Source organism: Camarhynchus parvulus, chromosome 13, assembly GCF_901933205.1.
Source record: "Camarhynchus parvulus chromosome 13, STF_HiC, whole genome shotgun sequence".
Lineage (NCBI taxonomy): Eukaryota > Metazoa > Chordata > Aves > Passeriformes > Thraupidae > Camarhynchus > Camarhynchus parvulus.
Genome location: NC_044583.1, coordinates 9,634,091 through 9,658,899, shown reverse-complemented (window position 1 = coordinate 9,658,899; position 24,809 = coordinate 9,634,091). Strand labels below are relative to the sequence as shown.

Below are 24,809 nucleotides of genomic sequence, written 5' to 3'. Positions count from 1 at the left end.
CAGCAGCTCAGTCTCTGCTAACTCAGAGCATCCCTTTGGATGCCTGAGGCAGGGGGATGCAGGAGGTGACAGTGACAGAGCTGCCTGTGACACCTGGGATGTGCTGCAGGAGGTGACAGTGACAGAGCTGCCTGTGACACCTCCGACATGCTGCCCACTGCTCCTCCCCCCAGCAGAGCAGGGACAAATCAAACAGCAACAGAGTTCAGCAATTAAATGTGAAATTCTGACTGAGCTGGCAGAAAGCTGCTCTCTACTCCAGGACAAGAAAGATCTCTCCTGTCACAGGGTACAGGACACCCAATGTTTAATTACTTTAATTTGCTTTTCACGTAGCAGTGAACAGAAGCAGCCTCCGATTTATTTAACACAGTGTAGGCTGAAGAGGGGGTGGAAGAGGGCTGTTTCACCCAAAACTTTTTTTCCATCTGTAAAAATCCCATGAATAAAGAATTTCAAGAGGTTGCTTTGGCTACCTACTCCCAGAGTTGTTACTGTACCTCCAAATTCCCCAGAAAGACCAGTAAGATTAAAAAAAAAAAACCTCTTCATTTCTACATTATTTAAAACTTTTAATAATCTAAGTATTTTGTTTGCTTGCTTTTTACTTAAAAAACTATTAATAAAAATCCTCATAAAGCTTCTGCAAAGCCAATAAGCTACTGAAACTTCATCTGAGATCTTACTCAAAAATTGGCCTGTATAGTCTGTGTAATACTAACACAGTAAATCTACTGGGGATTTTCATGGCAATCATTGTCTTGGAAGCAAACCCATGAAAATAGTACAGTATCAAGAGTTTAATTAAAAAAAGACATTTTTGCCTGAGTGACTGGATTCTCATTCAGAGGAAAAAAGCTTTTATTATTAAGAAAATGTCAAGAATTTCAGAGCATTACTGCAGGTGGCAGTCTGCTGGTAAAATTAAATCCCAAAGCAGGAAGCCCAGACAAGATAAAGTTGTATCAACATCTTCATTTCAGTTTTATACTAAAGAAATCATTTGTCATTGTGGAATTGGGATTCAGTATTTTTGTACTCATCCTGCCAAAAAAAAGATTTAATATATGCACACCACTTGTCACCCTCTATTTCTGCAGTATCTTGGTAAACAAGGGAAAAGTTTTCTTCCCCTCAATCTTTAAAAAGAAGCTAATATACAGTTCACTGAAGTTCTAAATGTACATTTTACTGCAGCAGTACTGAGTTAAAGAGATATCTGAGCAGCCTTCAATTCACTAAAAGGCTCTTGGTCAGCAGTTCAAAGCTCAACACATTCAGGCACGATGAGTTGTTTCAAAATGTTATGGTTGGCCACAGTGGGAAAAAAACCCCAACCACCCCCAAGTCAGCAGATTGCTGAGGTCTCACAGAAATTCTTCAGTTGGTAGTACAAAAAATAGTTACATAAGTACTATGAACATGATACCATTTTGGCTGGCTGCATTCTACAAGAAAAAAGAACTCTTTAAAATGAAGTTATGAAATAATTTAGGTCTCTGTTTCTGAGAGCACAGCAGCTTTCACATTACGAAAAAGCTACAGAAAAGTATTTTTAAAATGACAGGATCACCTTTGTGTGAGGAGGAATACGGACATGGAGAGGCATCAGCACGTGATAAATTAACCCTTGTAAACAAACACTTGAGACACAGTTACAGAAAAAGGAAATCAGAAGAATCTGTGGGGTTTTTGTTTTGTTTATTGAAATATGAGCAGCAGTATGCAAAAAATATCTTTAAAAACATAACATAGCAAAACCTAGTAATTTTAAAATTAACAAAATAAAAAGATGTTTAGAGTTAAATGAAAGAAACCTCATTGCTAGAACTGTGTTTTCTACAATGTAAACAAAAGCATAAAGGTTATGCTTGCAACAAACACAGAAGCAGCTTTATGGAGCAGCACAAGAAAGCAACATTATATTGTAATCTGATAGTTTGGTCTATTGATTTGAATTCAGAATGGGAAACCCTCCTCAACAGAAACTTCACAACTCCAGAAGAAAGTTCGTCACGTTTGTCATTTGAAGCAAAACATTTAGAAAATGGTTTGGTTTTGTTTTTGGTTTTTGTTTGTTTCTTTGCCTTTCCAGAAACCATCACCAGCAACACTCTGAGCAAGTAAAACAATATCCTGAAAAAGTTACTATTTCAGACTAGTGAGGAAGCCTGACACATTTCAATGTCCTCTAGAGTTATACTGCAAGAATCCAAGTCAATCTTACACCCAAGAATTGACAACTTTGACACTGTAATACTGTGGGGGGAAAAAAAAATAATCATTGCTTCAAGCAAAACTAAAATAATTCCAACATTTTAAACAATTCTATCCTGAATTGTAACACCTGGGCTGTTCCATCATTCTTTTGCCTGTTGGGCTGTTCTGTCAGTTTTGTCTCTCACTGGTCAGTCATTGCTAGGTGGTTTTATTTTGGTCCTGTAGATTCTATAACCCAGTGTCAGCCCTTCATGCCTAATGCAGTTAATGAGTGTGATACACAAGGCACTGCCTGGCTGCCAGCAAGGCCCAGGTGTGTAAGGAACCACAGCCAAGCTGCTGTCTTATCTCAGGGACTGTAAAAGCACTGCCAGGAAAGCCTGCTCCAGGCTCTCTGCTGGTATTGCCAAAGCTGTCAACCAGTGCTGGGGCTGGTGCAAAGCAGGAAGAGGCCCAAAAAGAAGAAAATGCATTACAACAGCCAAATGAGTTTTTACTGAAGAGTAACATTCAGTCTAAGCTGGGCTACACTGGAAAGGCTCCATGTGCCACTACCACACCACTGGCTGAGTCAATCTCCCCATCCCTCTCTCTAGACCAAGGGGTGATTTCTGCAGAATGTGCTGTACCAGGAGCAGCACTCCCTGCTCTGGTGACACTTTACACACTGTTGGCACCAAACAACTTTCTATCCAATCTATCCATGCACCCAGATCTGAATATTGTATCAGTAGCACAGATGAATAAAACAGGATTAGCAACACCATGAACCAGTAGCACACAAAATCTGCTAACCAGAAAGCTCCCAAAAAGCCCTGCTAGGAAGGACAGAGATGTAGGATGCAGACAAATTTGACTGGGTTTGCTCCTGCAAGCCTGCCCTGCCAAAGCCAGCAGTCACAAGGATATCCCAGCACTGCAGCTATTGCAGTTCCAGAATATGTACACAAGCAAAAAAATGCCAGAGCACTTCAGTACTTAATGACAGCATCAGAAGTGGGTTAACTGGATATTATTGCAGAAATTATGGTTCAGTGCATGGGCAGCCAATGTAACCACAATACTAGCACTAAACACCAGCTCTGGCTCACAGCACCCACTGCAGCACCCATTCTTGAGTCATTCAGTTGGCCACATATAAGCATACAAGTGAACAGAGAGAAGCCAGGTGAAAAACATTTTGGATAAAGTAAAATCTTGTACCTACAACTGCAATCTTCCCTTAATTCAATGTGCCATGTCATTTATTACATAAGCTAGTCAAGGAATACAATATTCTGTAGTGTTAAATATACATATTCAGCAACCTGACAAATGTCAGGCCCCAAGAAGAAAATAGAAGCAGGATCCTGTGGCCAACTGACTTGGCATCTTATTCAATCAAAATAACTGTCTGTGGGTTGCAGCTCCAAAGAATGAAAGGGAAGAAACCAAAGCTAAGTGGCAGAAAAATGTTACTCCCCTTCTCCTGAAGATGCACTCATCTGTTTTCAAACATACTTGAGAAACTGTTTAAAAAAACAAAAAACAAAAAACCACAAAAAACCAAAACAGAAATACAGAAATTCCTGTACAAGAGAACATTAGGGTTCTGCAGAAGTGTTACAGTTTATTCCTTTAAGGCAATTCATAAAAAACATTTTAATGACACGTAAACAATTCTTATCCTCTAAGATCATTTGTTACTTAGGTACCATATGATGCACGATTTCCACATTTGAGGAGAAACTGTCATTCAACAGAAGACACAAGAACTTGTTTAAAAAATAATTTTCTCAGGATTGCAGTAATTAACTGCAACACATCTTTTAATAAGTATTTGCATGATAATTTTCAGCCTCTCCCCCAAACACTGAACCCTTTTCTGAAAAGGTGTTCAGGAAAGAGAAAAAGCAAGGTGAGTTTAAAAAATATAAGGTCTTTCTGCATGCAAAATTTTGTATATAATTCACTTCTAATTCTCTTAACATGTTTCTCTCAGCCTCTTTTTTATGATATAAAGGACAGAAATATGTATATGTTATGTAACTGATTTTAGTGTTCAGTACTGTGTTTAAATTCTCTACTTTGCCAAATGCAAACATCATTAAGTTCAACCAAGCCAAGTGCAAGGTCCTACACCGGGGTCCCAGCAATCCCAGACGCAGCTGCAGGCTGGGCAGAGTGACTGAGAGCAGCCCTGCAGAGAATGACTGGGGGTGATGGCTGATGAAAAGCTCACCATGACCTGACACTGAGCACTCACAGCCCAGAAAACCAACAGAATCCTGGGCTGCATCCCAAGGAACATGGGCAGCAGGGGGAGGGAGGGCACTGCCCCCTCTGCTCTGCCCTTGTGAGACCCCATCTGCAGTGCTGAGCACAGATCTGGGCCCCCAGTGTAAGAAGGATGTGGAACTGCTGGAGCAAGTCCTGAGGTAAAAGGACTGGAGCACCTCCCCTGCAGAGGCTGAAAAAGTTTGAGGCTGTTCAGCCTGGAGAAGGAAGGTTGAGTGGAGACGTCATGGGAACCTTCCAGCATCTGAAGGGGCTACAGGGAAGCTGGAGAGGGACTCTTTGTCTAGAACTGTAGTGACAGGACAAGGAGTAACAGGTCCAAACTGAAAGAGGGCAAATTTAGCTTAGACATACAGAAGAAATTCTTTACTGTGAGGCTGGTAAGGCACTGGCACAGGTTGCCCAGAGAGGCTGTGAATGCCCCCAACCCTGGCAGTGTTCACAGCCAGGTTGGAGAAAGGCTGAAGCAGCCTGGTCTGGTGGGAGGTGTCCCTGCCCATGGAAAAGGGGGTTGGGACTGGGAGATCTTTAAGGTCCCTTCCAACCCTCAGCATTCTGTGATTCTGTAGATGTGAGAGAGAAATTCCATTGTCATATTAACACAATCCTTCAATCCCATAAAGATGCCAACCACAGCTACACGTCTTCTGATTGAAGCCCTGCCATCAGGGACAGGATCAAGAGCACAGTTTTATGCAGGCTACAAAGAAGTGATTACTTTTGGTCATTACCAAGAGGTCTGAATTAAATTACATGATCTGGAAGTAAAAGATTCTGCATTCAGTTACTCATTTGCTAAGCCACTCACAGTCTTCAAAGAGACTCAAACTCATACTTGAAAGTGAATTAAATACAGTGTAATCACTAATACTGCATAATGTCTACTGAGAGACTAAAAAGGCCTAACACAGATCAATTCCAGACAGGTAAAATAAACAGCTAGAACACCAAAAAGAAAACAAAAAACTTATTCCTTCCAAAAAGTAGTAAGCACTGCCATTTACAAATAGTAGTGTTTATGTTAAAATAGAGAAAGGTACCTAAAAAGAAATAGCCTTGGCAACCAAATCCAAACGGCATGAGTGTAAATCAAAGCAAAACAAGAATCACTACTCCAGAACCGTGCAGGATGTTTACCTTGGATCAATTACTACTTTAAATGGTGGTTAAAAGAGATATTAAAAAACCAAAGTGGGAAAAGGCTAAGAACTGCTATTCTGTATTAATATACAATGTGTTTATGACAGCATTTTCCAATAGAAAATACAAGTGTTTTTACACCACTCCAATATTTGTAAAAAGTATATTTCATGTGTACATTAAAAAAAAAAATCACATTGTTCAATCTGAGGCAAATTAGACATAATAAAGTCTAATTTTGCTTATGACAGATGTCAACCATAAGATGTTAAAACACTAAGCTAAAAATACAGCTTGCAAGCTGGAGCTGCACATGTTCAAACAATTTCATTAAAACACATTAAAAAATCCCTAATTATGATATGTATTTATTTTCTGAAGTCAGTCTTCATTAATTCTTGTCCCTACAGGACAAAAAGGTTTTCCAGTTAAGACATTTGTCTGTTTAAGTTTTAAGGGGAAGAAGGGGAAAAGTGTTCTGAATTTTTCAATAGACTATTTTTTCCCTTAGGGCTCAACTGTCACTTAAGCATCACAAGAACAATTTGAAATGTAAAACTGATTAGCTATACACAATGGAATTGGTCACAAAGGGATCTAAAAAAAAAAAAGTTAAATCATAAGATCCATTCTCCATATAGCTCACAGTATCCACTGGAAGTTTCTCTAGAATTAGAATAAGTTCACTAAAAATAAGGCTGAAGGTGGAATTGCAGCACTATGAAACAGATGAGATGGGATTAAGAGGAGAACCCATTTGTGTAAGTACTTTATCCAGCCACTGGAGGGGCCCATGAAGATGAATTTCTATCCAGCACGGGGTGCTCGTGACATCCTGCCGGTGATATTCAGCTCCCCAGCCCTGGAAAATGAACAAAATGGTACTGATCAATTTTCTTCAATAATTTTGCTCCTTTCTACTCACATTCTTTTTAGTGGACTTGTTTTTCACTTTACTCCTTAAAATTTAGACCATGAACTTAAATGTCCTTTAACAAAATTACAGCAACCATAATGAAAAAATTCCTGTCCTGAATACTAAAGTAACTGAATACACAGCCAACATTCAATATAGAATCTGTGCTTTTCCTTTCTTGCATTGATTTCCTTCTCCCTCAGTTAATCACTTTAAATATACTTATAATTGAAAAGAACCCCATCAGGCCAGAACAGCTTTGCTACAGTGCAAATGGAATTACTGCTAAATACCCAAACCCACAATAAACTTAAATACTCTCAGAATAATTTACCTTTACAAAACTCATTCGAATGGTGCACATTTTGGTGAGCTCATATACTGCTTCAAATCCATGATTGACAGACTGAGCTAAAAGCTGAGCAAACTCCTGATTGTTAAAAATCTTCAGGCTGCATCCACTGGGAATCTTGCATACAGTTGTTGGATGAAAGCCATGGTGGTAGTTGCAGTTCCTGCTCTGTACAAATATGCTGCTATCACTTAAACACTCAGCATAGACTTCTCCACCAACGTAGTAGAGATGAACTCCTTGAAAACAAAGATAAGAACATTTCAAAATTACTTTGTTGTCTCTGATTTCGAGGTAGTTATCTTAAATTCTATTTTATTGGGGGGAAAAAAAGAGTAAATTTCTGCCTGAGGAGGTTTTCAGGAAAGCTTTTGCTTGCATTATAACACGCTGTCTCATTTCAACACAGCAAGCTCATGATGCACCAGCCACTAGATGTCCTTCTCTGATCAATTACAGAATAGAATGAAAAAATTACTGCCACATTTCAATTGCTATTTCAAGCTATTTTTCTGGAGAATTTATGTGAATTTATTATTAAAACCCCAGTTTTATACACCTGGCAGCTTCTACCTATGCCAAGTAGAACAGAAATAGGTGTGTCCTGGGAGAAGGGTCAGTGATGGGACATGAATGAGAAAGAATATCCACAGTCTGCTCAGATTTTCAGTACATTTTATCAAGCTAAAGGACAAGTAAGTCCAACTAGCTGCTCCACTTAATTACCATCAGGGTTTACAGACCTTAACATCAACAAAGCCCCCAGATGTATCACATCTGTCTGCGTTCAGCTATGCACATGTTTTGAAGTCTATACATTATTATTGACTAAAAATTAATATACAAAAGCTGCCCATCCCTTCAGCACCCAAACTCAGGTGCTCCCTGCTGCTTCACTGAGACACCTGCCTTCCCACCCCTATCCCAGTTTTACATGCTTGGGATACAGCTCTGTTTAAGTCTTCCCTGCAATACCCTGAGAATCCACTAAGGACCATCCCGTGGTGTGCCAGAGGAGGCTGCAGCAATTCAACAGATGCAAGTTAATCTTTCAGACAGCAGCCACTGTTGTGAACAGTGCTAGACCCCCTTGGGACTAAGGTAGGATGGAGGTTGCAGAGGAACTGTTGGTTTCAACAACTGCAAGCAGCTGTCAGAGAATCTGGGGCGGGCAAGACTGCATTTTCACAACCCTATTTATTTAAAAAGACAGTGACCACCACTTGCCAGCTACAGTAGAAAACCTTAGCACACAGGATTGCGTGGCTCTAAGGAGGCAAAACCTCAAGACCTTGCAAGCAAAAGCCTTAAATAAACAGTATTTTATCCCTAAATAACCTTAATTGTTGTCAGAAGAGTCACCATAAAGCAAAGTTTAACTTCAATAATTACTATTAGAGATGCAGCCATTTTAAAGCTCATTACTATTCTACAATATGATGATGGGTCCTGGTTACACTTCTGACCTTAGGCAGATGCACAAGATTTCTCTGCCAATACCACTAAAAACAAAAGAGCCAAAACAAAAGAGCCTCACAAACCACCCACGCCCCACAAATCACTTGCTCTCCTTTATAATATTATTTTATTTATAAACTTTTTTGGACAACTGCATCACAGAGCCAAGTTTCCAATAGACACAAACAGAACTTCTGGTCTCCAAATTATCTGCAAAATTTTGTCCTATTTATAGTTATTTCTAATTAAAAGATTGTTATGGGAAAGGGTGAACTTTCATGAATCAAAACTCAACACCAACTTTACCAAATACTCTTACGTGGTAAAAAGGCTTCTGAACATGTGCAAGAGAAACAGAGTTCTCTTCTCAGGACTGAGTTAAACACAAAAAAAAATTATATTCAGAAAAAGTGTTCTACAATTTAAGATAATCCAGGCACATTCCATCAAAGATGAAAACTGTGCATCTCTATGTACTATCAGCCAAAACAGTACAGGAAAACTAGAAGATCTTGCAAAACCTGCTGTCTCCAGGAATCCCTCCCACACACATCCACGCCCCATGGATTCACTCAAACAAATGAGCCCTTGCAGTTTTGCATTAGCACTTCAAAGTCCTGCTGCCAACTCACCAAGATATTTGAACATACTGTAGACAGAAGGTAATACCTTACAACAACAAAACAAACAAATAATCTCTGACATACTGCAAAGGTGTATGCAGAATTTAAGAAGTAGATATAATGTAGAATATCATGGCATATTCTGTAATGTTTCTTGGGGCTGAAACACAGATCAGTACATTTACCCTAACAAGCACAAGCCCCAATGGCAATCTAATTTGGTAGGGAAGGGGTAATATTTAGTCTTTTTAATTAGTGACAAAGAAAAATGCATGCAATTCCTGACTAATTAGAATCAAACCATACCTAACTAAGCTGTTTTCTGATACTGGAGAGGTAGATAATGTATCACATCTCAGATTACCTCCAGCATTCTCATCTGAGAATTATCACTGCTGCAGTATAGAGAAATAAAAGCAAGGACTTGGTTCATAAGACAAACCCAGCTTTACCTTTGCCAATGTGCCGCCGAGTGTTCTCAATCGTTGAGTTGCGATTAACGTTGGAGAGCAGACCTAAGCAGAACCTGTTCTTGTTATTGGAGGGATCTGTAAAGCCATCTACTAAGACACTTGTGGAAGATGCATGGAAAGCCTCCCCAACACGGTTGTTTAACTCATAATACACAATGGAACACCAGTGTTTAGGCTCTTCATAGGCAACGGGCTGAACATCTGAAAAGCAAATGGAAGGAACAGTTTAGGTAAGAGTTAAAACACTGAAGTTAAACTGTCAAGCAGACCTTCCAAAACACCAAGCTAAGTAAAATCTGAGTAAACAATTATGATGGGCAAGAAGTGTCCTGATTATAACCTTAAAGATTTTGACCTTTGTGCGTTTTAGCTGGCCTGTTGATTTTACTGTTTTTTTCAATTTTAAGCCTGATATTAAACAAAAACAACCTTACACACACACAGAGAAAAGACTATGTGATAGCAGGTAAAACATAACTCTTCTGCTCACTTTTAAAAAATCTGTTGTAACAGGTATTTTGGGACTCAATTTTCAGAGCCTTTGTGCAAATGTTATTCCAGCAACAGGCAAAGGTAGCAGAAAAGAAATGGAAAAAAATTCAACTCACTGTAAGCAACATTATGCACCTGAGGCTTTGAATGGGAAAGGTGAAAAAAAAAAAAAGGAAGTTAAGTTTTATTTCTCAATTGTGTCTCTTACAGCCCCAGTAAGGGGCTAGGAGGACTGCTTCCACCTACCAGCAGGATTTACTGGTCCATCTGAAGTTATTCATTCAGTTTGGTCATGAGTTGCAAGACACCAAACTATGTAATTTTACACCAGACTATACAACTTACCTCTGGTAGATATATTTGGCATGATCTGAGGGATCATTGTATTGCTTGTGTCCATAGACTGTGAATTATCCTGCCCCATTTGTTCATCAGGGGGCATATATGCAGGAGGTGGAGTATCAGCTACAAACATGAAAAAATAAGAATAAACTTCTGCGATTTAGACTATTTATTTATACATTCTACAGTTGTAAACATACAAAAATATTCCCAAACAAGATGTTAAAAAATTTGGCCTCATTTTCAAAGAAATCTGAACACAGGCAGCTGTCTTTACAGTAAACTCCTTCAGTAGCTGAAATTTCACCTATGGAACCAATAACAAGATTGAAAACTTGAAAAAAAATAAGAGATGCACTTTTTTCTTTCTGCATTTTTCTTCCTTTAATACCTGCACTCCTGCATTTGGGCTTGATGACTCTGCTTCCCCCTTTTTGTCACACAAACACGAGCATTCTTGCCTACCCTCTTCTCAGTGTTCAAAAACAAAGCAGTAGAAGAAATAACTGTTTGCTTAGTATAACAAAGGCCTAGAAGAGTTTGGGGGTTTTTGCTGCTCCTGCAGGCTGAGTTCATTACAGAGGTGTGGATCTGTTTTCTTCCATCAGCACAGCACTCAGTGTGGCAACACCCCACAATGCCCCATAAATGCATCCACCCCAGTGATCCCAGTACTTAGCCAACACAGATACTCTCTGACTGGGACATTTCTGGGGAACTGAGCAACCAGACTACAAAGATCAGGCCACTGAGCTAGCTGAAAAATAAAATCTTTACTCTAAATCTCTGGCTTTATAAACCACACCAATAATCAGACAGAATCAGTAAGACTTCTTTCCTTTGTCCCTATGAATTGTTTTTTCTGTGTTTTCCAACTCAGTTAAACAGAATCTGTTTAATCCAGTCTCTTCCCAACAAAAATGTTACTTTTTTCCAGTTAAACAATATATTTTAAGTGTTTTTATTCAGTGAAAGACATCAGTAAACTTTCTGTTCAGCATCCTGCCTTTGCTTTCTTTTCATTGATAATTCTTCTTCTAAAGTATGGATTAGTTAATCTGTAGTGAAGCTGTGCAAAAAAACTCACCAGTATTACATCCATGACAAAAGGCAGTTGGAAAAATAAAACTGTAACAATTAACTCTGATCAGTGACAAAACTAGGAAGAAAATCCCATAAAATGCAAAAGAAAAAGCCACGAATTCCTGAGGTCACGGGTCACAACAACACGTGACATTTCAATGATTTTTATTGAACTGCCACTCAGGCTGTACTCACCTGGCAGCTGAAAGGGACTGGATGGCCCAGAGCTGGCTGGGGAGCTCGGGTAAGTGCTGCTGGCTGGAGAAGGGGGGTAGGGGCTGTTTGGTGAGATGGAGAATGGAGTGCTGTTGGGTTGCTGGAAGGAGTCTGGAAATGTCGCGTTGTGAGGCATGTGCGGCTCGTTGTGGCTCAGGTTCCTGAACTGAACTAGCAGACTGTGCTGGGGGTTGAATTCACTATGTCTAGGCACTAACACTGGAGGTAGAACTGCAAAAAAACAAACAAATCCCAGATATATTTAGGTTAAAACCTGAGATATAAGGTAAGAGATACAAATAATGTGCTATTCTGCTCATTGTGATAATTTCAACTCTAGCTGGGGTGGGAAGAGGAGCAGGGGATGAATGTGGCATGCCTCTACCCCATCCTCTCCTTCATTTTTCACATCATTCTTAATGAAAGATTCAAACTTTACTCTTGCAAGAATCACAAAAACACACACGTATTTCACACAACCAGAAGATGACCTGTTTCTAAAAAAATAATAAACTAAACCACGCTACATGTGGCACATACTGAAATACGGATGCAGAAGTGCAAAATTTCTATCTGCACACATTAGCAAATCAGAGAAAATGAGAATACAGTCTCTATTACTACAGTCAAACTATACAGTTACATATCGTCCTTTCCACTGAAGAGAAACAAAATCTGTACTGCCATGTATTTTAACTTCAGCACTGCTGGAGTCTGGAATTCCAGTGCTGCAGCAGTGCACTTGAGCAGTACAGCCATTGCAGTAGAGTTACAACCACTCTGGGGAGCAAGGGAAGCAACTTCTCACCACACTGTCCAGAGCAACATTCTTCATCTCTCCCACTGCAATCCCAATCCTCCTCACCATTCCCACAGCACATTTAAAGAGCAGGTTCCTTACCTGACACACATCTGACATATACCTTCCTCTAACTGATCACATCTCCTGCTTCTATGCATCTCTGCTGTCTCCTAACTGGAAGTCATGTGGGGAACTCTACCACCCTAGAATTTTATTAATTTTATTTTTCATCTCCTCAGTTCATGTCACACATTGATTAATTAGCAAGCCCCTGAAAGGCAGCCACCAACATTCTTGCAAGGACTGAGATTTTGAAACTGAACCTGAAAGAACACATCACTGCTTTCTATTTCACAACAAAGGAGAAGTTTGCTACTAACTTTAAGGGCAGCAGGCTAAAGAAGTCTGTGGGAAAAAGGTGATTAATCCCAAAGAAAACAGCTCAGACCATTAGTACAGAATGGACTACACACCTCCCCAAAACCCCACCAGTAATGTGCACTTTGAACATTCCTTTCCCACACTGCCTCACACACCACTTTCAATTGGTTGTACAGTACCAGAGGAGGAAGAGGATGGAGTGAATAGTTAAGTACCGAAGATTCTGTTCAGTTTTTCAGACCATAACTTTCAAACATACCTGGGCTCTCCACCCTCTTGTAGTGGTATGGATTGATGCAGACTTCCTTTTGTTTGGATCCAAAAGGAAATTCACAAATATCCAAGGGCTTCAGCTCGTGATGGCTCTGCAGATCCGGCCAGCGCCACACACGGCAGTAGATGACGTGGGGAAGGCCCTTCCTGTGAGAAACCTGCAGCCGTCCATCCAAGGAGCGGGGGATAGTAACGCACTTGCTGGGCTGCCCTGGGCTGCTCAAGGCTTTCTCTAGTTCTTCCATAGCACCCTTTTTCTTTTTCAGCTTTTTTACCAAAGCATCAACAGCTTTTTCTGCCCATTTTTCCTCTTCATCTCCTTGTTTCCAGCCCAACAGACGCTTTACAGCTGGGCTAGTAAAGGAGAACAAACTGGCCATTGACGTCATTTGACACAAGTCTTCAAAAAGTTTGTTGGGTTTTGTCTGTTGGGTTTTTTTGTTAATTAATTTGTTTTTTTCCAAATAAATGTCAGTTTACACCCAAAGCACTTATTGCAACTGATGAGCCGTATTATTTCCTGGAGGATGACAAATGAGCATAGAGATGTCAGTGATGAAGCCTTCGCATCAAAAATGATGATGGATTCCTCCAATTTAGTTCTAGTAAAAAGATAATTGAACAAGGAATTAGTAAACAAGTAAAGGCTGTGGTAAAACAAAAGGCACATATGAGAAGACTTCCTGTTTCAAGCCCAGCATTGCACCTGATTTTGTTTCAAAACAAAATCCCAGTAGTACTATGTACACTCGAAAAAACTGATCAGTCCCCAAAGCTTGCACTGCTGATTAGTGGGAATAGGGACCATCAAGGGATGATGGTCAGTAGGGACAGCACAGTTCCCATTACACTTCTGAAATTGATTACTTTCTCTCAGAAGATAAGCTTGAGGAATATGCTTTCAAACTAGCAATATATCCCTGTCATGGTGCTGCACTAGAAAACTAAACTTGCTTGGAAGAAACAGGGAGGAGGCAGGCTGGAACCACCAGTTCCAAAGCCAATACTGCATGGAAATATTCAGCTTCTCAAATGGATCTTTATTTCCAAAAAGGAAAAAAAACCTACAGCATCTGCTTTTTCTTGAGCTCTAATTAGTCACCCCATGTTTTTGAGCTTATGAAAAGAAATTAGGAAGAAACTGCAGACAAAGAAAACAAAGCACAATTAAAAGAAAAACCCAATGAAAAGCACAAACCAAACCTTCTCCAGCCACCCAGAGAGGTGGTCAACCTTTTTTTAGCTGTAGCTAATTTTATGCTGCACTTCCTTATATCTTTTAAGAAGAGTATTTGAAGAGCTGGATATTTTTAGCCTTGGCAAAAAAAAAAATTGTTTTCTTCTCCCCAGTAAAAAGAAGGGGGGAAAAGACATGGTTGGAGTAAGCATTAGAAATGTGACCTTTACTACAAAGTGCCTCGGAAAGGAGAAGAGCAGAACAACTGGCTCATGAATGGTGTTTTACCACTCACCAGCCCTAATGCAAATCCTCCCCCCAGCAATTTAAGGAGTACCGATGACAAGAGGAAATGATGTGCTGTGGCAACGAACTGATAAGAACTTGTAAAATCCCTTGTGAATACTAAATAAGCAAGTATAGACAATGAGCAGCTGGCAAAAAGCAAGAGCAGAGCTAAGAGAAAGGATGTCAATAACAAAAGATGCTTCCTCTCTTGCTACAGAGACTGCCAAACAACATTGTCTCTCCACTTTTGATAAACCACGGTGAATTAGAACACCTACCCCAGCCCAAGACACCAAATCTGCACATAAGAGAAAAAGGGGGTGGGGGGGAAGCAAAATGTTAAATATCTCTTTGCTGGTTCTCTTAGATTGCTACCTTTAATCACGAAGATCTTTTTTCCTCCCATCTTTGATAAACTAAAAGTCATCTGATAAGGCTTTTTAAGCGTCTGGGCACATTTACAGGCTCACTCAGGCACCTGGACAGATCCTCCTATGTAACAAAACCATGTGCTAAGCACCAGCAGCCACAGCTACAGCAAACATCCCTAGGCAAGGCATTCATGTCCCAAGTGTAACCATCCTATATTTTCTATTATGGAGTTATAGAGGGTGAGGAAAGCAGGGAACAATCCCAAGGATACTTGGTGCTCATCTACAGGAAAAAAATCCACTTATTTCATGTAGTAGCTTAATCCCATTGGTAGTTCTTTGATTATTCAACTTTGTTTCAGTAATATGGAAAAAAAATCGGGAAAGCAAAGCAAACACAAAAACTGTTTGAAGGTCTTTCTTCCTAGAGTTCTCATAAAAAACCAAAATGAAAAAAAAAAAAAAAAAGAACAGAAATCTCCCACTGCTTCAGTAACTCCCTGGAAGAAGGTATTGAGAAAAAAACTCAAATAATTACATATCACCTGTTTTCTTCAGAAATATCACCATGTCTGCACTTTCAGACTAATTTAGATCCCTTGGACTATTACACATGAGAATATCTGCACCCTTCAAAGTAACAGGAAATACATAAAGGGAAATAAATTTGGCCAGGAACTCAGACTGAATTTTTTCTTTTACTGAGGATAAAAGTTTACTGTTTCAAAAAGTAAAAGGTGTTTGTAGTTGCAACTAACTTACTTTCAAGCCATGCATACATTCAATAGCTGCAAGATCAGCAACTGCTCACACCCCTAGAAAAGGAAATGAACCCACCTAGAATCTCAGACCAGAGACAATTAAAATGTTCTATTTTTGCTTTCAGCTATGCTTTCAAAGAATCTTATGCATCATCAAGGCCAAAGATGCACTGGAAATTCCTCTAGTTAAGCTGAGCTCAAAGGAGATCTTAACAAACATCCCCTGATCTATCCCATTACAGGAGCCCCCTCTGTATTAAGAAACCAAATTTAAAGATCTACAATTCTATGCTATGATCATGTAAAATTTTATTTTGTTTTTATTATTTTGAACATAATGGATCGACTAGGAAAGATACTTTATTTGTTTTATACAATTCCAACCTCATTTACCCACAAGTACACTCATGGAATAAACAAGCTCACTAGAAGGAAAGGAAGTTGGAACAGTTCTACTAATGATGATATTTTGCAGTAATTAGTATTTGAAGGGCAAGTGGCAAGGGAATTATGATAAATGACTGTCCTAAAAACTATCATTTTAGAAATAATCTGCTCACAGTAAGTAACATAATTAACTCTAAAACTTTACATTTGAGGGCCCATCAACAAAAGCAAAGCCTGGTAAAATAAGCATTTCAGAAGCATCAGAACAGATCAAATTGTTCTGATCAACAGATTTGATCAAAACTGCTTCAACTTCTTCAAAAAAGTTTCCACATACATGCTTGTAACTCTAACCGCTGAAAAATGAGACTGTTGAAGTCCTTCATACCATCCACTGTAACTCCATTTTGGCCACTTATGAGGCTTTAAACACTCTCCAACAGAAGTGTATTTGAACCTGTTCAAGAAAATCAAGGCCAAGAAAGAAAATGCAACAAAATACTAATAGGCTTTGAGAAGTAAAAAATTACACTGAATTTATCCCATTGCACACCTGCCCAAAGTTCATTTTGGATGGTAAAACACTGAAGGTTTACAGCTTTTGCCTTTCTTAAGAAAACAAGGCAGAGTTAAAAAGGTTCATGAATCATGAGCTGGCTTCATGAGCTATTTAAGGCCACAAAGCTGTAGGTTCAGGTATTTAAGTAGAAACCAAACATTTCCATGTAGAAATTGCAATTCATGCAGGGTTTTTAGATTTCTGAATGTGTGGCACAAACCACATTTAGAACATTTACTTGCATTTGCTGTAATTTCAGCATCTAATTTGTGAAAGGTTTCTAAGTAATCCTGACATCTGCCAGGAACAGCTTCCCCAGATCATCTGTACTTACAATCAATTTCTTCTGAGGCCTAAAAGCCCAAGTTATGAGCTATGATTGCAGTACCACAGAGCATCACTGAGCTTTGAATACAGAAACAAATGCTTTAAAAAGTCACATTTTCATTCAGTGGTGCACAAATTACTCTTATTGCTGTACCTCTAGACACAGCTGGTAACAACTTTCACGGGGAAAAAAGCTTGCTTAAATTTCCTTAAGATGCAGAGGGTCTATTATGCATTACCTCCTTTTATTAAATAACTTTTCAGCTGAGCTACAAGAGAACATCAACTGAAAACCACACTATTACATTTAAAAAGCTACAAACACTCTTTTAGGAGCGAGTGTAATGAATTACATGGAGTAGCATGAGGGGGCTTTTAAAGGGCAAATATAAAAGGAAATAATCGTTGTATCAAAATTAGACTTTGGGGCATGCATTATTTATACTTTAAAAGTTCTTGTTAATGACTACAGCAAATGGAAGGAAACTAGTTGGGTGAACAGGTCCATTGTTTGAACCCCCTCCTTAATACTTCATCCAGCCAGATCTAAACAAAGTTGGCCAACAACAGAACCTATATTTCATTTAAGCAGAGGGGAGAACTCTACCACTTTCCATCTGCCATCACAAATACCAAGCAACTTGACTTCCCTTTGTCAATTCTTGTGAAATTTCCTTAGTCTACTTCATTAAACTGGCAAGTTCAGTAGGTCCATTTGATGTCATACCAAGGAATCTCCTTCTGGCTAAAAGGACCTGAGCAAGAGTCACCACAGAACAGAAAATGTAACACTAAATAAGGTGTACCTATTTTCATGAGATGCATTTGGTATGTAACCTGTTCTCCCATTGATTCCAAACTGATTTCCCACCTGCAAAATCCAGGTTTGAAGTACCATTAACCAAGCAAACCATCATCCCGCAAGCAGCAGGGCAGTGAATGATGCTTTCACAAGCACAAAATGGGTAAAACTATTTTAAAATGGGTAAAACCAATGACCCTTATCCCTTCCTACTGCCAGTACTAAGGCTGTGCTCGAATGTACAAGGACTATTCTCTTCCCACTAATTTACTTGTTTGCAAATTCAGGAAGCCTCCTGTAGCATCATACCCAATGTGAAACAAGGAACTTCACTGCTGATGATTAGAAGCTGTTTTGAGACTCAACTTCATACAATAAACAAAGCACCACTTATAAGCAGCAGCACAACTGGGAGTTCATTAGAGCTGCTGCAGATCTGCAGTTAAAGCTGTTCTGCAGTCAGCTCTTGTGCTTAACTTTATTGCCCTTCAAACTCAGAAATGCTCAAGTATTTTGACTCCATACACACATTAACATACATATTCATACAGAAGCTCAGAAACTCAACTGCAGTAGTATATTATAGTGTGTTATGCTATATACACAGATCAATACTTTCTTTAAAACTACAACCTCACACATCATTTCACTTGGTTTTATTAAAATCCTTCTTTCCTTATAAATTTCCTGACAGGAACTGTGCAGGATTGTGCTTGGGTTTTATTATCATTTTCCCAAGCTTACATTGTAGCCCAGCACACAGTCCCATGCAATGGCACATATTAGAGTCTTTTCTTTAAACCAAACACAGGAGAAATGCTAACTCCACAGTTTCTCCATACACATCAAGCATAGAACAAATCCTAAGATGACACTGTGGTTAAAAAACTTGTTCAATGAACTTGAAGGGCCTGCATCCTTCAAACCATTGCCACAGCTTCTCCACAGAAAAGATTTCTCTTCAATTACCCTGTGCAACATCTCAGCCACAAGGAATACCACCAATGAAAAAAACTTACGGGGACAAGAGGCAAAAGAAGTTAAGTAAAAGATGAAAGAGATTTTATAAATTATATCAAAAAGGAACTTGTGGTATTTTCATGAGAACTGGCATCCAGCTGACCAAAATCTACGGTAAGTGCTTTTACCCTAGCACTTGATTTCTTGCTTCAAACATGCCTTGTAAGGCAATATAATCTAACTGATAATATATGTAAACAAGAAGAGAAAAGAACTATCTGGTATCTTCAAAACTTTTACTAACTGTGACTGCCCTGCAAACAGAAAAATCTACTGACAATTGCTGACAAGGCTTTCTCACACAATACTTTTGCTTTTAATTTCCACATCTGTACACCATCTAACATAGCTTAAAAAATGCTGAAGCATTTAGCTCTGTCAGCTGAGAAGTATTTAACCAGCACTCTCTTATAAAAAACCTAACAAACTCTGAGGCCAAGCACAAGCAGCAAGTAATACAATGTATATGGAAGATACAACTCAGATAGTAGAGTGATGCTTCTGCTTCTTCTGAAAGTTTCCTCAAAAACTATTGTCAAAAATAATACCAGTGATAATGATTTATACCACAAAAGAGGTCCAGGCAAAGAGATCACTAAGAGAGCTCCACTGCACTTCCAAAGTATCCTCACTTCCATCTGATGCCAATAAAAGCTCAGAAAAATTATAATTGAAGAACAGTTTTGAATTTGTTCTGCATCATGGCAAAATTTGGGTTTAACTCTGATACAGGGGAAGGGAGAGGGAGGGAGAAAACACCAAAACTTGCTATGCCTAAAATGTTCTATTTCTTAAAGCATCCACATTTAAAACAAAAAAATCCAGTGCTCCCATGGCCCTGGTCTCTGCAGCTGCACTAATTACTGAGCAATTAGCTTTTGCAGAAATTCTAAAAACTATAATTTCCATCTTAGAACCAAAACCTGTCTTCCTTAAGTGTTTTATCAGAACTGTACATTTTCTCACTTTTCTGTTTCAGCTAAGTGGTACTTTCCAGGAGAAGCATTATGCTGGAAAATGCCACCATCAACAGTAGACAGCCCTGAAACTGCCTCCTGTTTTTAAGGTTATTTCAGATCTACTCTAACCAAAGCATATAACTACAACTTAGAATCCATTTCTTAATTAAAATTCCAGAGAAAAGCACTGCTACATTTCACTAAACATGAAAACAAAGGCCTATGCCTCCATTGGTAGGTTGGACATGGACAAGCAAGTGGGTGATTAGGAATGACCTCAGTACTACACTTGGAAACAAAAATGGGAAAATAAAGGGCATCTTGTGCTTTTCACAAACTCTAAAGTATGCTAAAAATTAACAAGCTGGACAAAGCCTTCTAAAAATGTAAACGCTCATGTGCAAGACCTTCATTAAAGACCAAGATTCTAAATACTATGAGTTGGCAACAGAAAGTATAACCTGAAAAATGGGCCAGCCAAAAAGCTTTAAAAGAAGACAAAAAATAAAGATGTATATGTGTGTGTGTGTGTATACACTTCATTCCAACTGAACTGCATTAAGCCTGTGACAAGTTTACAAAAGCTACAGGATTGGAGGGAACACTGACAATAGTAATTCAGCAAGTTTTTTTTTTTTCCCCTTGCACAGAATGAATGAATGGCAAAGTATTCTAAATTTGTCAGTTTGTGACATCCACTGACCCAGAATTCAGAGACACTACTTCATAGTTGGTGTATCAGTAGCAGGGACTCTGACAAAGATCCTCTGTCAAGGATGACAGTGCTGGCAGGCACAACCTTGGTGGTAGGTCAGTGGGGATAGGGACTTGGCAGGCAGCGTCCTGCACCGTGCCAACCCACGCTGGTCAAGCGCGCCCCAGTGCCAGCCAAACTCCTCTACGTGGTCACAGGAACACGGCTAAAAAGGCTTCCAGAAAACAAGGCAGGAACTTGCACTGTGACTAATGATAACGGCAAAAGTGTTAAATTACTGCTCAGCTTGCTTTTAATGAGCTGCTTATCGTTAGCCATGAAGATATCTCAAGTGCACTCAGCTCACACAAGAATAAATCTTCTCATTTTGAACACAAGCTCCTTATCTGTTATAAAAAAAACATCAGTAAAGATCTTTAAAGAAACATTAACAGATTAAAATAAAATTAATTCCACCAAATCTAACATAGATATTTGAAGAAACTTGTACTTTAATTAAAAAAACCCCAAACAAACATGAATATAACCAGCAAGGCCTTAACTGGAAGGAAGGGAAGACACAGGGACTTGCACAGAATTGCCACAGGAGTATTTCTGCAGGTATGTAATTCAGCCAAGAGCAATAAATAAGTTCCTAGCACTTTTCTTAGACTTCTATACAGAAAATAGAGGACAGTTTTCTGCAATTAAATATGTCCTCCAAAGCATTAAAGATCACAACATAATTAGCAAAGAACATTCAAATAAGCCCAAAAAGTTCCTTAATTGAGCATGAGCACTCCATCTTGGGAGACATTTTTTCCAGCTCAAATAATATTCTGTGATCATAAAAAACTCCGCACAGATCACCCACTCCAAGTGTAAGATTAAAAATCTGACTTCCAACAAGTACAAAATAGTAAAGGTTCAATAATTACAGCTGTTCCTTCAGGTTCCATTAGAGGTTAAAATACAAACCTCAAAAAAACCCAAAAAAACTACCCATTACAGCAGCACACCCTGTTGTGATCTTTTGTCATCAACAGAAATGCAGAGGAAGCCTCTCTTCCTTCTTTTCCATTTGTCAGCCCCATCATGATTGTCCATCTGGACTTCCACCTGGAAAGTCCTCTTCAGAAAAAGAGAAAATTCCCATCTCAAATGTCTGTCCTCCACATTTGAAAGGAAAAGAAAGGTTTGAAAAAGGTAGGTATCCCAGTAAGCACGTGGTTTATTGGGGTTTTATTTTGCAGAAATAAGTGGCATTAGTCACTTAGCAGCAATTTCAAGGCCAAGTGAACAAAATTATAATATCAGAGGTAAGAGTAAACCACTATCAAACGGTAGGGATTAAGACATTAAATCCAACACAGACAGGGCACTCTCAAAAGTTACAACACACTAATTATGAAACATCTTCAATTAAGTTATTTGCTGCTTCTATTAACTTCCACTACCACTAGCTGCCAACTTCATAAAGCATTACAGGTTTTGATGAGCACAGGCACATGCCTGCAAGTGTTTGCACCTTTTTCTTTACTCCAGTCAAACTGTGATTCCTCAGAATACCAGGAAGCGATTCTGAGCAGAACTTCTGTAACTGACACACGCAATGAACTATGCTCATTTCAGTTTTCATTCTTTTTAAAGCCACCCATGAAAGGCTAATTATCTGAAATTAACGAAGGAATGAAAACAGCATGAGATTTCATCTAAACCCATCATATACTGACAACCTAATTTCCCATGACAGACAAAACTTTGCTGATGCAAATTCTGACAGTTATTCCTTGGAGGTTTTGTGGCAGCAGTGAGCCCAAGTGATTCACTGCATGGAATTTCTAAATCCCTACCTATTCTACAAAGAGACTCAACAACTATTATTGAACCTATTCAATAATACATCCAGCACTACTGCTGAATCAGTTCATCCCTATCTCACTTTCCTGCAAAATATCACTCAATCACCTTAAGGTCACATTAGAAACCCCACAACTGGAACAAAGCACAGATCATTTGATTTCCAGTCTTGTGCTTTTAACCGCAAGAGCATATCTCCTCTATTAAATATACAACCCGCAGAAGACAAAAATTGCCATTCTAAATCACCGAAGCTGTTCATCTGTTGTCAGGCAGCTGTCAGGGCTACACGCGAGGAAGGCCAAGGTGGACAAGTGTGAGTTTGTGATCGCTCTGTGTGTGTTTGTGATCGCTCAGTGCGTGTGTGAGCCCGCACATCGCCTCCCGCCTCTTCACCAGCGCCTGCAAACGTGTTTGTTGCTCTCCTCTCGCTCACTCAGGCCTGACTCCAGTTAAAAGAGTCCTCGTCTTAAAAAAAAAAAAAAAAAAAAAAAAAACCCGAAAAAACCTAAGCAACAAAAATAAGAGACAACCCTCTCGAGCCTCCGCCGAGCGCGGCGGTGTCCGCTCCTGTACCGGCACCACGCGTGTCCGAGCAGCCCCGCGGGCGGCCCCGCGCTCTCCTCTCCCTCCCGGGGCTGCTCCTTCCCCCGCAGGCCGCTCCCCGTGCGCTCCCGCCCCGCCGGGACCCCCGGTGTCACCGCGGGCCCGCCCGAGGCCTCGGCCCCGTCTCCCCCCGCTCCCTCACGGCCGCCCGGAACCCGACTCGCAGCGCCGCGACCCCGCGGCCCGCAACCTCCCGCCCCAACCATCCCGCCGCCCCGACCCACCCGGCGCGGAGCAGGCGGCCTCCCCGGGGCGGGTGTCCGTGAGGCGCCGGCTGGGCCGCGGCCGCCGCTGCTGCTGCAGCGAAACTTTGCCGGGGGAGACGGCGGGACGGGAGCGGCGGCGGCGGCGGGGCCGGCGGGGCCAGCGCCGGGACCCGGATGTGCGTGGGGCGGGGCCGCGCGCGCGCCACGGCGGCGGCGGGAGGAAGCGGGAAAAGGGCCGGGCCCGGCCCGGGTGCCGTGTGGGAAGGGGCCCTGTGGGGAATTGGTCCCGCGCTGGGAAAGGGAGCGAAATAAATGTAAATAATGAATTAGTGAATAAGTGTGCGGGGTTCGGTGACCAGAAAGTAACGTGCCACATAACGGAGCGGAACAAAAGGCCCCAAAGGTCCCGCTGCGATGGCGAGCGCTGCTGAGGCCGAGGGCCGGGGCTCTCCCGCAGTGCCGTGCGCTGCTGCCCGGCAGCGCCTGACACCGCCCAGGGCACCGGGGCTGTCCTCACAGAGCCACCGGCTCACCTGGGCTGCAAAAGAGCTGGAGGTCACTGAGCCCAACCTCTGACCAGCGCCGCCGTGTCAACCAGACCATGGCACTGAGGGACACGCTCAGTATGTCCTGAAACACCTCCAGGAACAGTGACCGCCACTTCCCTGGGCAGCCCCTGCAATGTCTGAGCACCGTTTCTGCGAAGAAATTCCTCCTGGTGTCCAACCTGAACCTCCCCTGGTGCAGCTTAAGATTGTGTCCTCTTGTCACTGCCCAGGAGCAGAGCCCGGCTCCTACCGGGCTACAACCTCCTTCCCAGGAGTTGTAGAGAGCAGCATGGTCCCCCCAGCCTCATCTCTGGGTGTTATCCACAATGTCTTGGGACAGCTGAGGTCCTTCAAGGGGCTGCGTCTCTGAGTAAATTACTAAAATACCCAGGGAAGCTTCAAGAAAATGTGTCAGCGGTGTTAAGGATGGCTCTAGACAGGATTGCACAGATGAGGATTTTCGCACTGTGTATAATGCCACTGTGGGACAGACTCTTGCTGTCCTCATTGTGTAACATGGAAGTGAGCACTGCTGCCTCAAAGCTGCTTTTGGACTGCACAGAAGAAAAATTCAGAGTTATTGGGCCAAAAACACATCCAGTGTGGCACAGCAATGTCTGACCTTGGTTAAGCATATTGCAGGCTCAAGTGTCTCTTGTCATTTTTAACTGAGTGAATTATTAGATATGAGGGTATTTTAAGGAAGAATGAGCAATGAGTGCAGGGCTGACCCACGCTCAACTCTGCTCTTCAGGACCAGGTGGAACCATTCACCACAAACTATTGTTGAGGTCTGAACTCCAATGGCTTTGAAAAATTTAACTTTATATGGGCAACAGGAATGTCCACAATTAGAGGAAAGAATTTCACACTTCACTCACTTCACAACACAAAGGCTGCTTTCCTCAGAGACTGATCATGGCCAGCTTCAGACATACTACTGAACTAAGCTAAATCCTCGTCTGATAACTACAGAAATTCCTACAGAAGAGTTTCTTCCTATGGTCAAAAAAAAATGTGTAGGAACAGATAGATGTGGCAAACCCATTATTTGTATATAAATTTATGTGTCTGTTCTAGAACATGTAACTACAGTTAGACATCTGGCATGTCAACTGAATCTTGCTATCAGATTCCTTTTGGAAAAAAAATAGAAGCAGGCAAATGTAGTTGAAATTGATTCTATATACATATAA

General features: G+C 40.7%; 1 protein-coding gene across 2 annotated transcripts; it reads right to left on the bottom strand.

Annotated features, from left to right (window-relative positions):
- Positions 1-1,682: 1,682 nt before the first annotated feature.
- On the bottom strand, positions 1,683-23,230 carry SMAD5 (SMAD family member 5). Of its 2 annotated transcripts, XM_030957276.1 has the most exons (8): positions 23,084-23,230; positions 22,503-22,721; positions 13,035-13,650; positions 11,572-11,823; positions 10,297-10,416; positions 9,439-9,660; positions 6,888-7,144; positions 1,683-6,499 (listed from the first exon to the last, which is right to left on the bottom strand). In XM_030957276.1, the coding sequence occupies exons 3-8, from the start codon at positions 13,435-13,437 to the stop codon at positions 6,356-6,358; spliced, it is 1,398 nt and encodes a 465-aa protein (XP_030813136.1). In that variant the 5' UTR covers positions 13,438-13,650; positions 22,503-22,721; positions 23,084-23,230; the 3' UTR covers positions 1,683-6,355. The 2 variants fall into 2 exon arrangements, with proteins under 2 accessions (XP_030813136.1, XP_030813135.1); XM_030957275.1 differs by lacking the exon at positions 22,503-22,721.
- Positions 23,231-24,809: the final 1,579 nt, after the last annotated feature.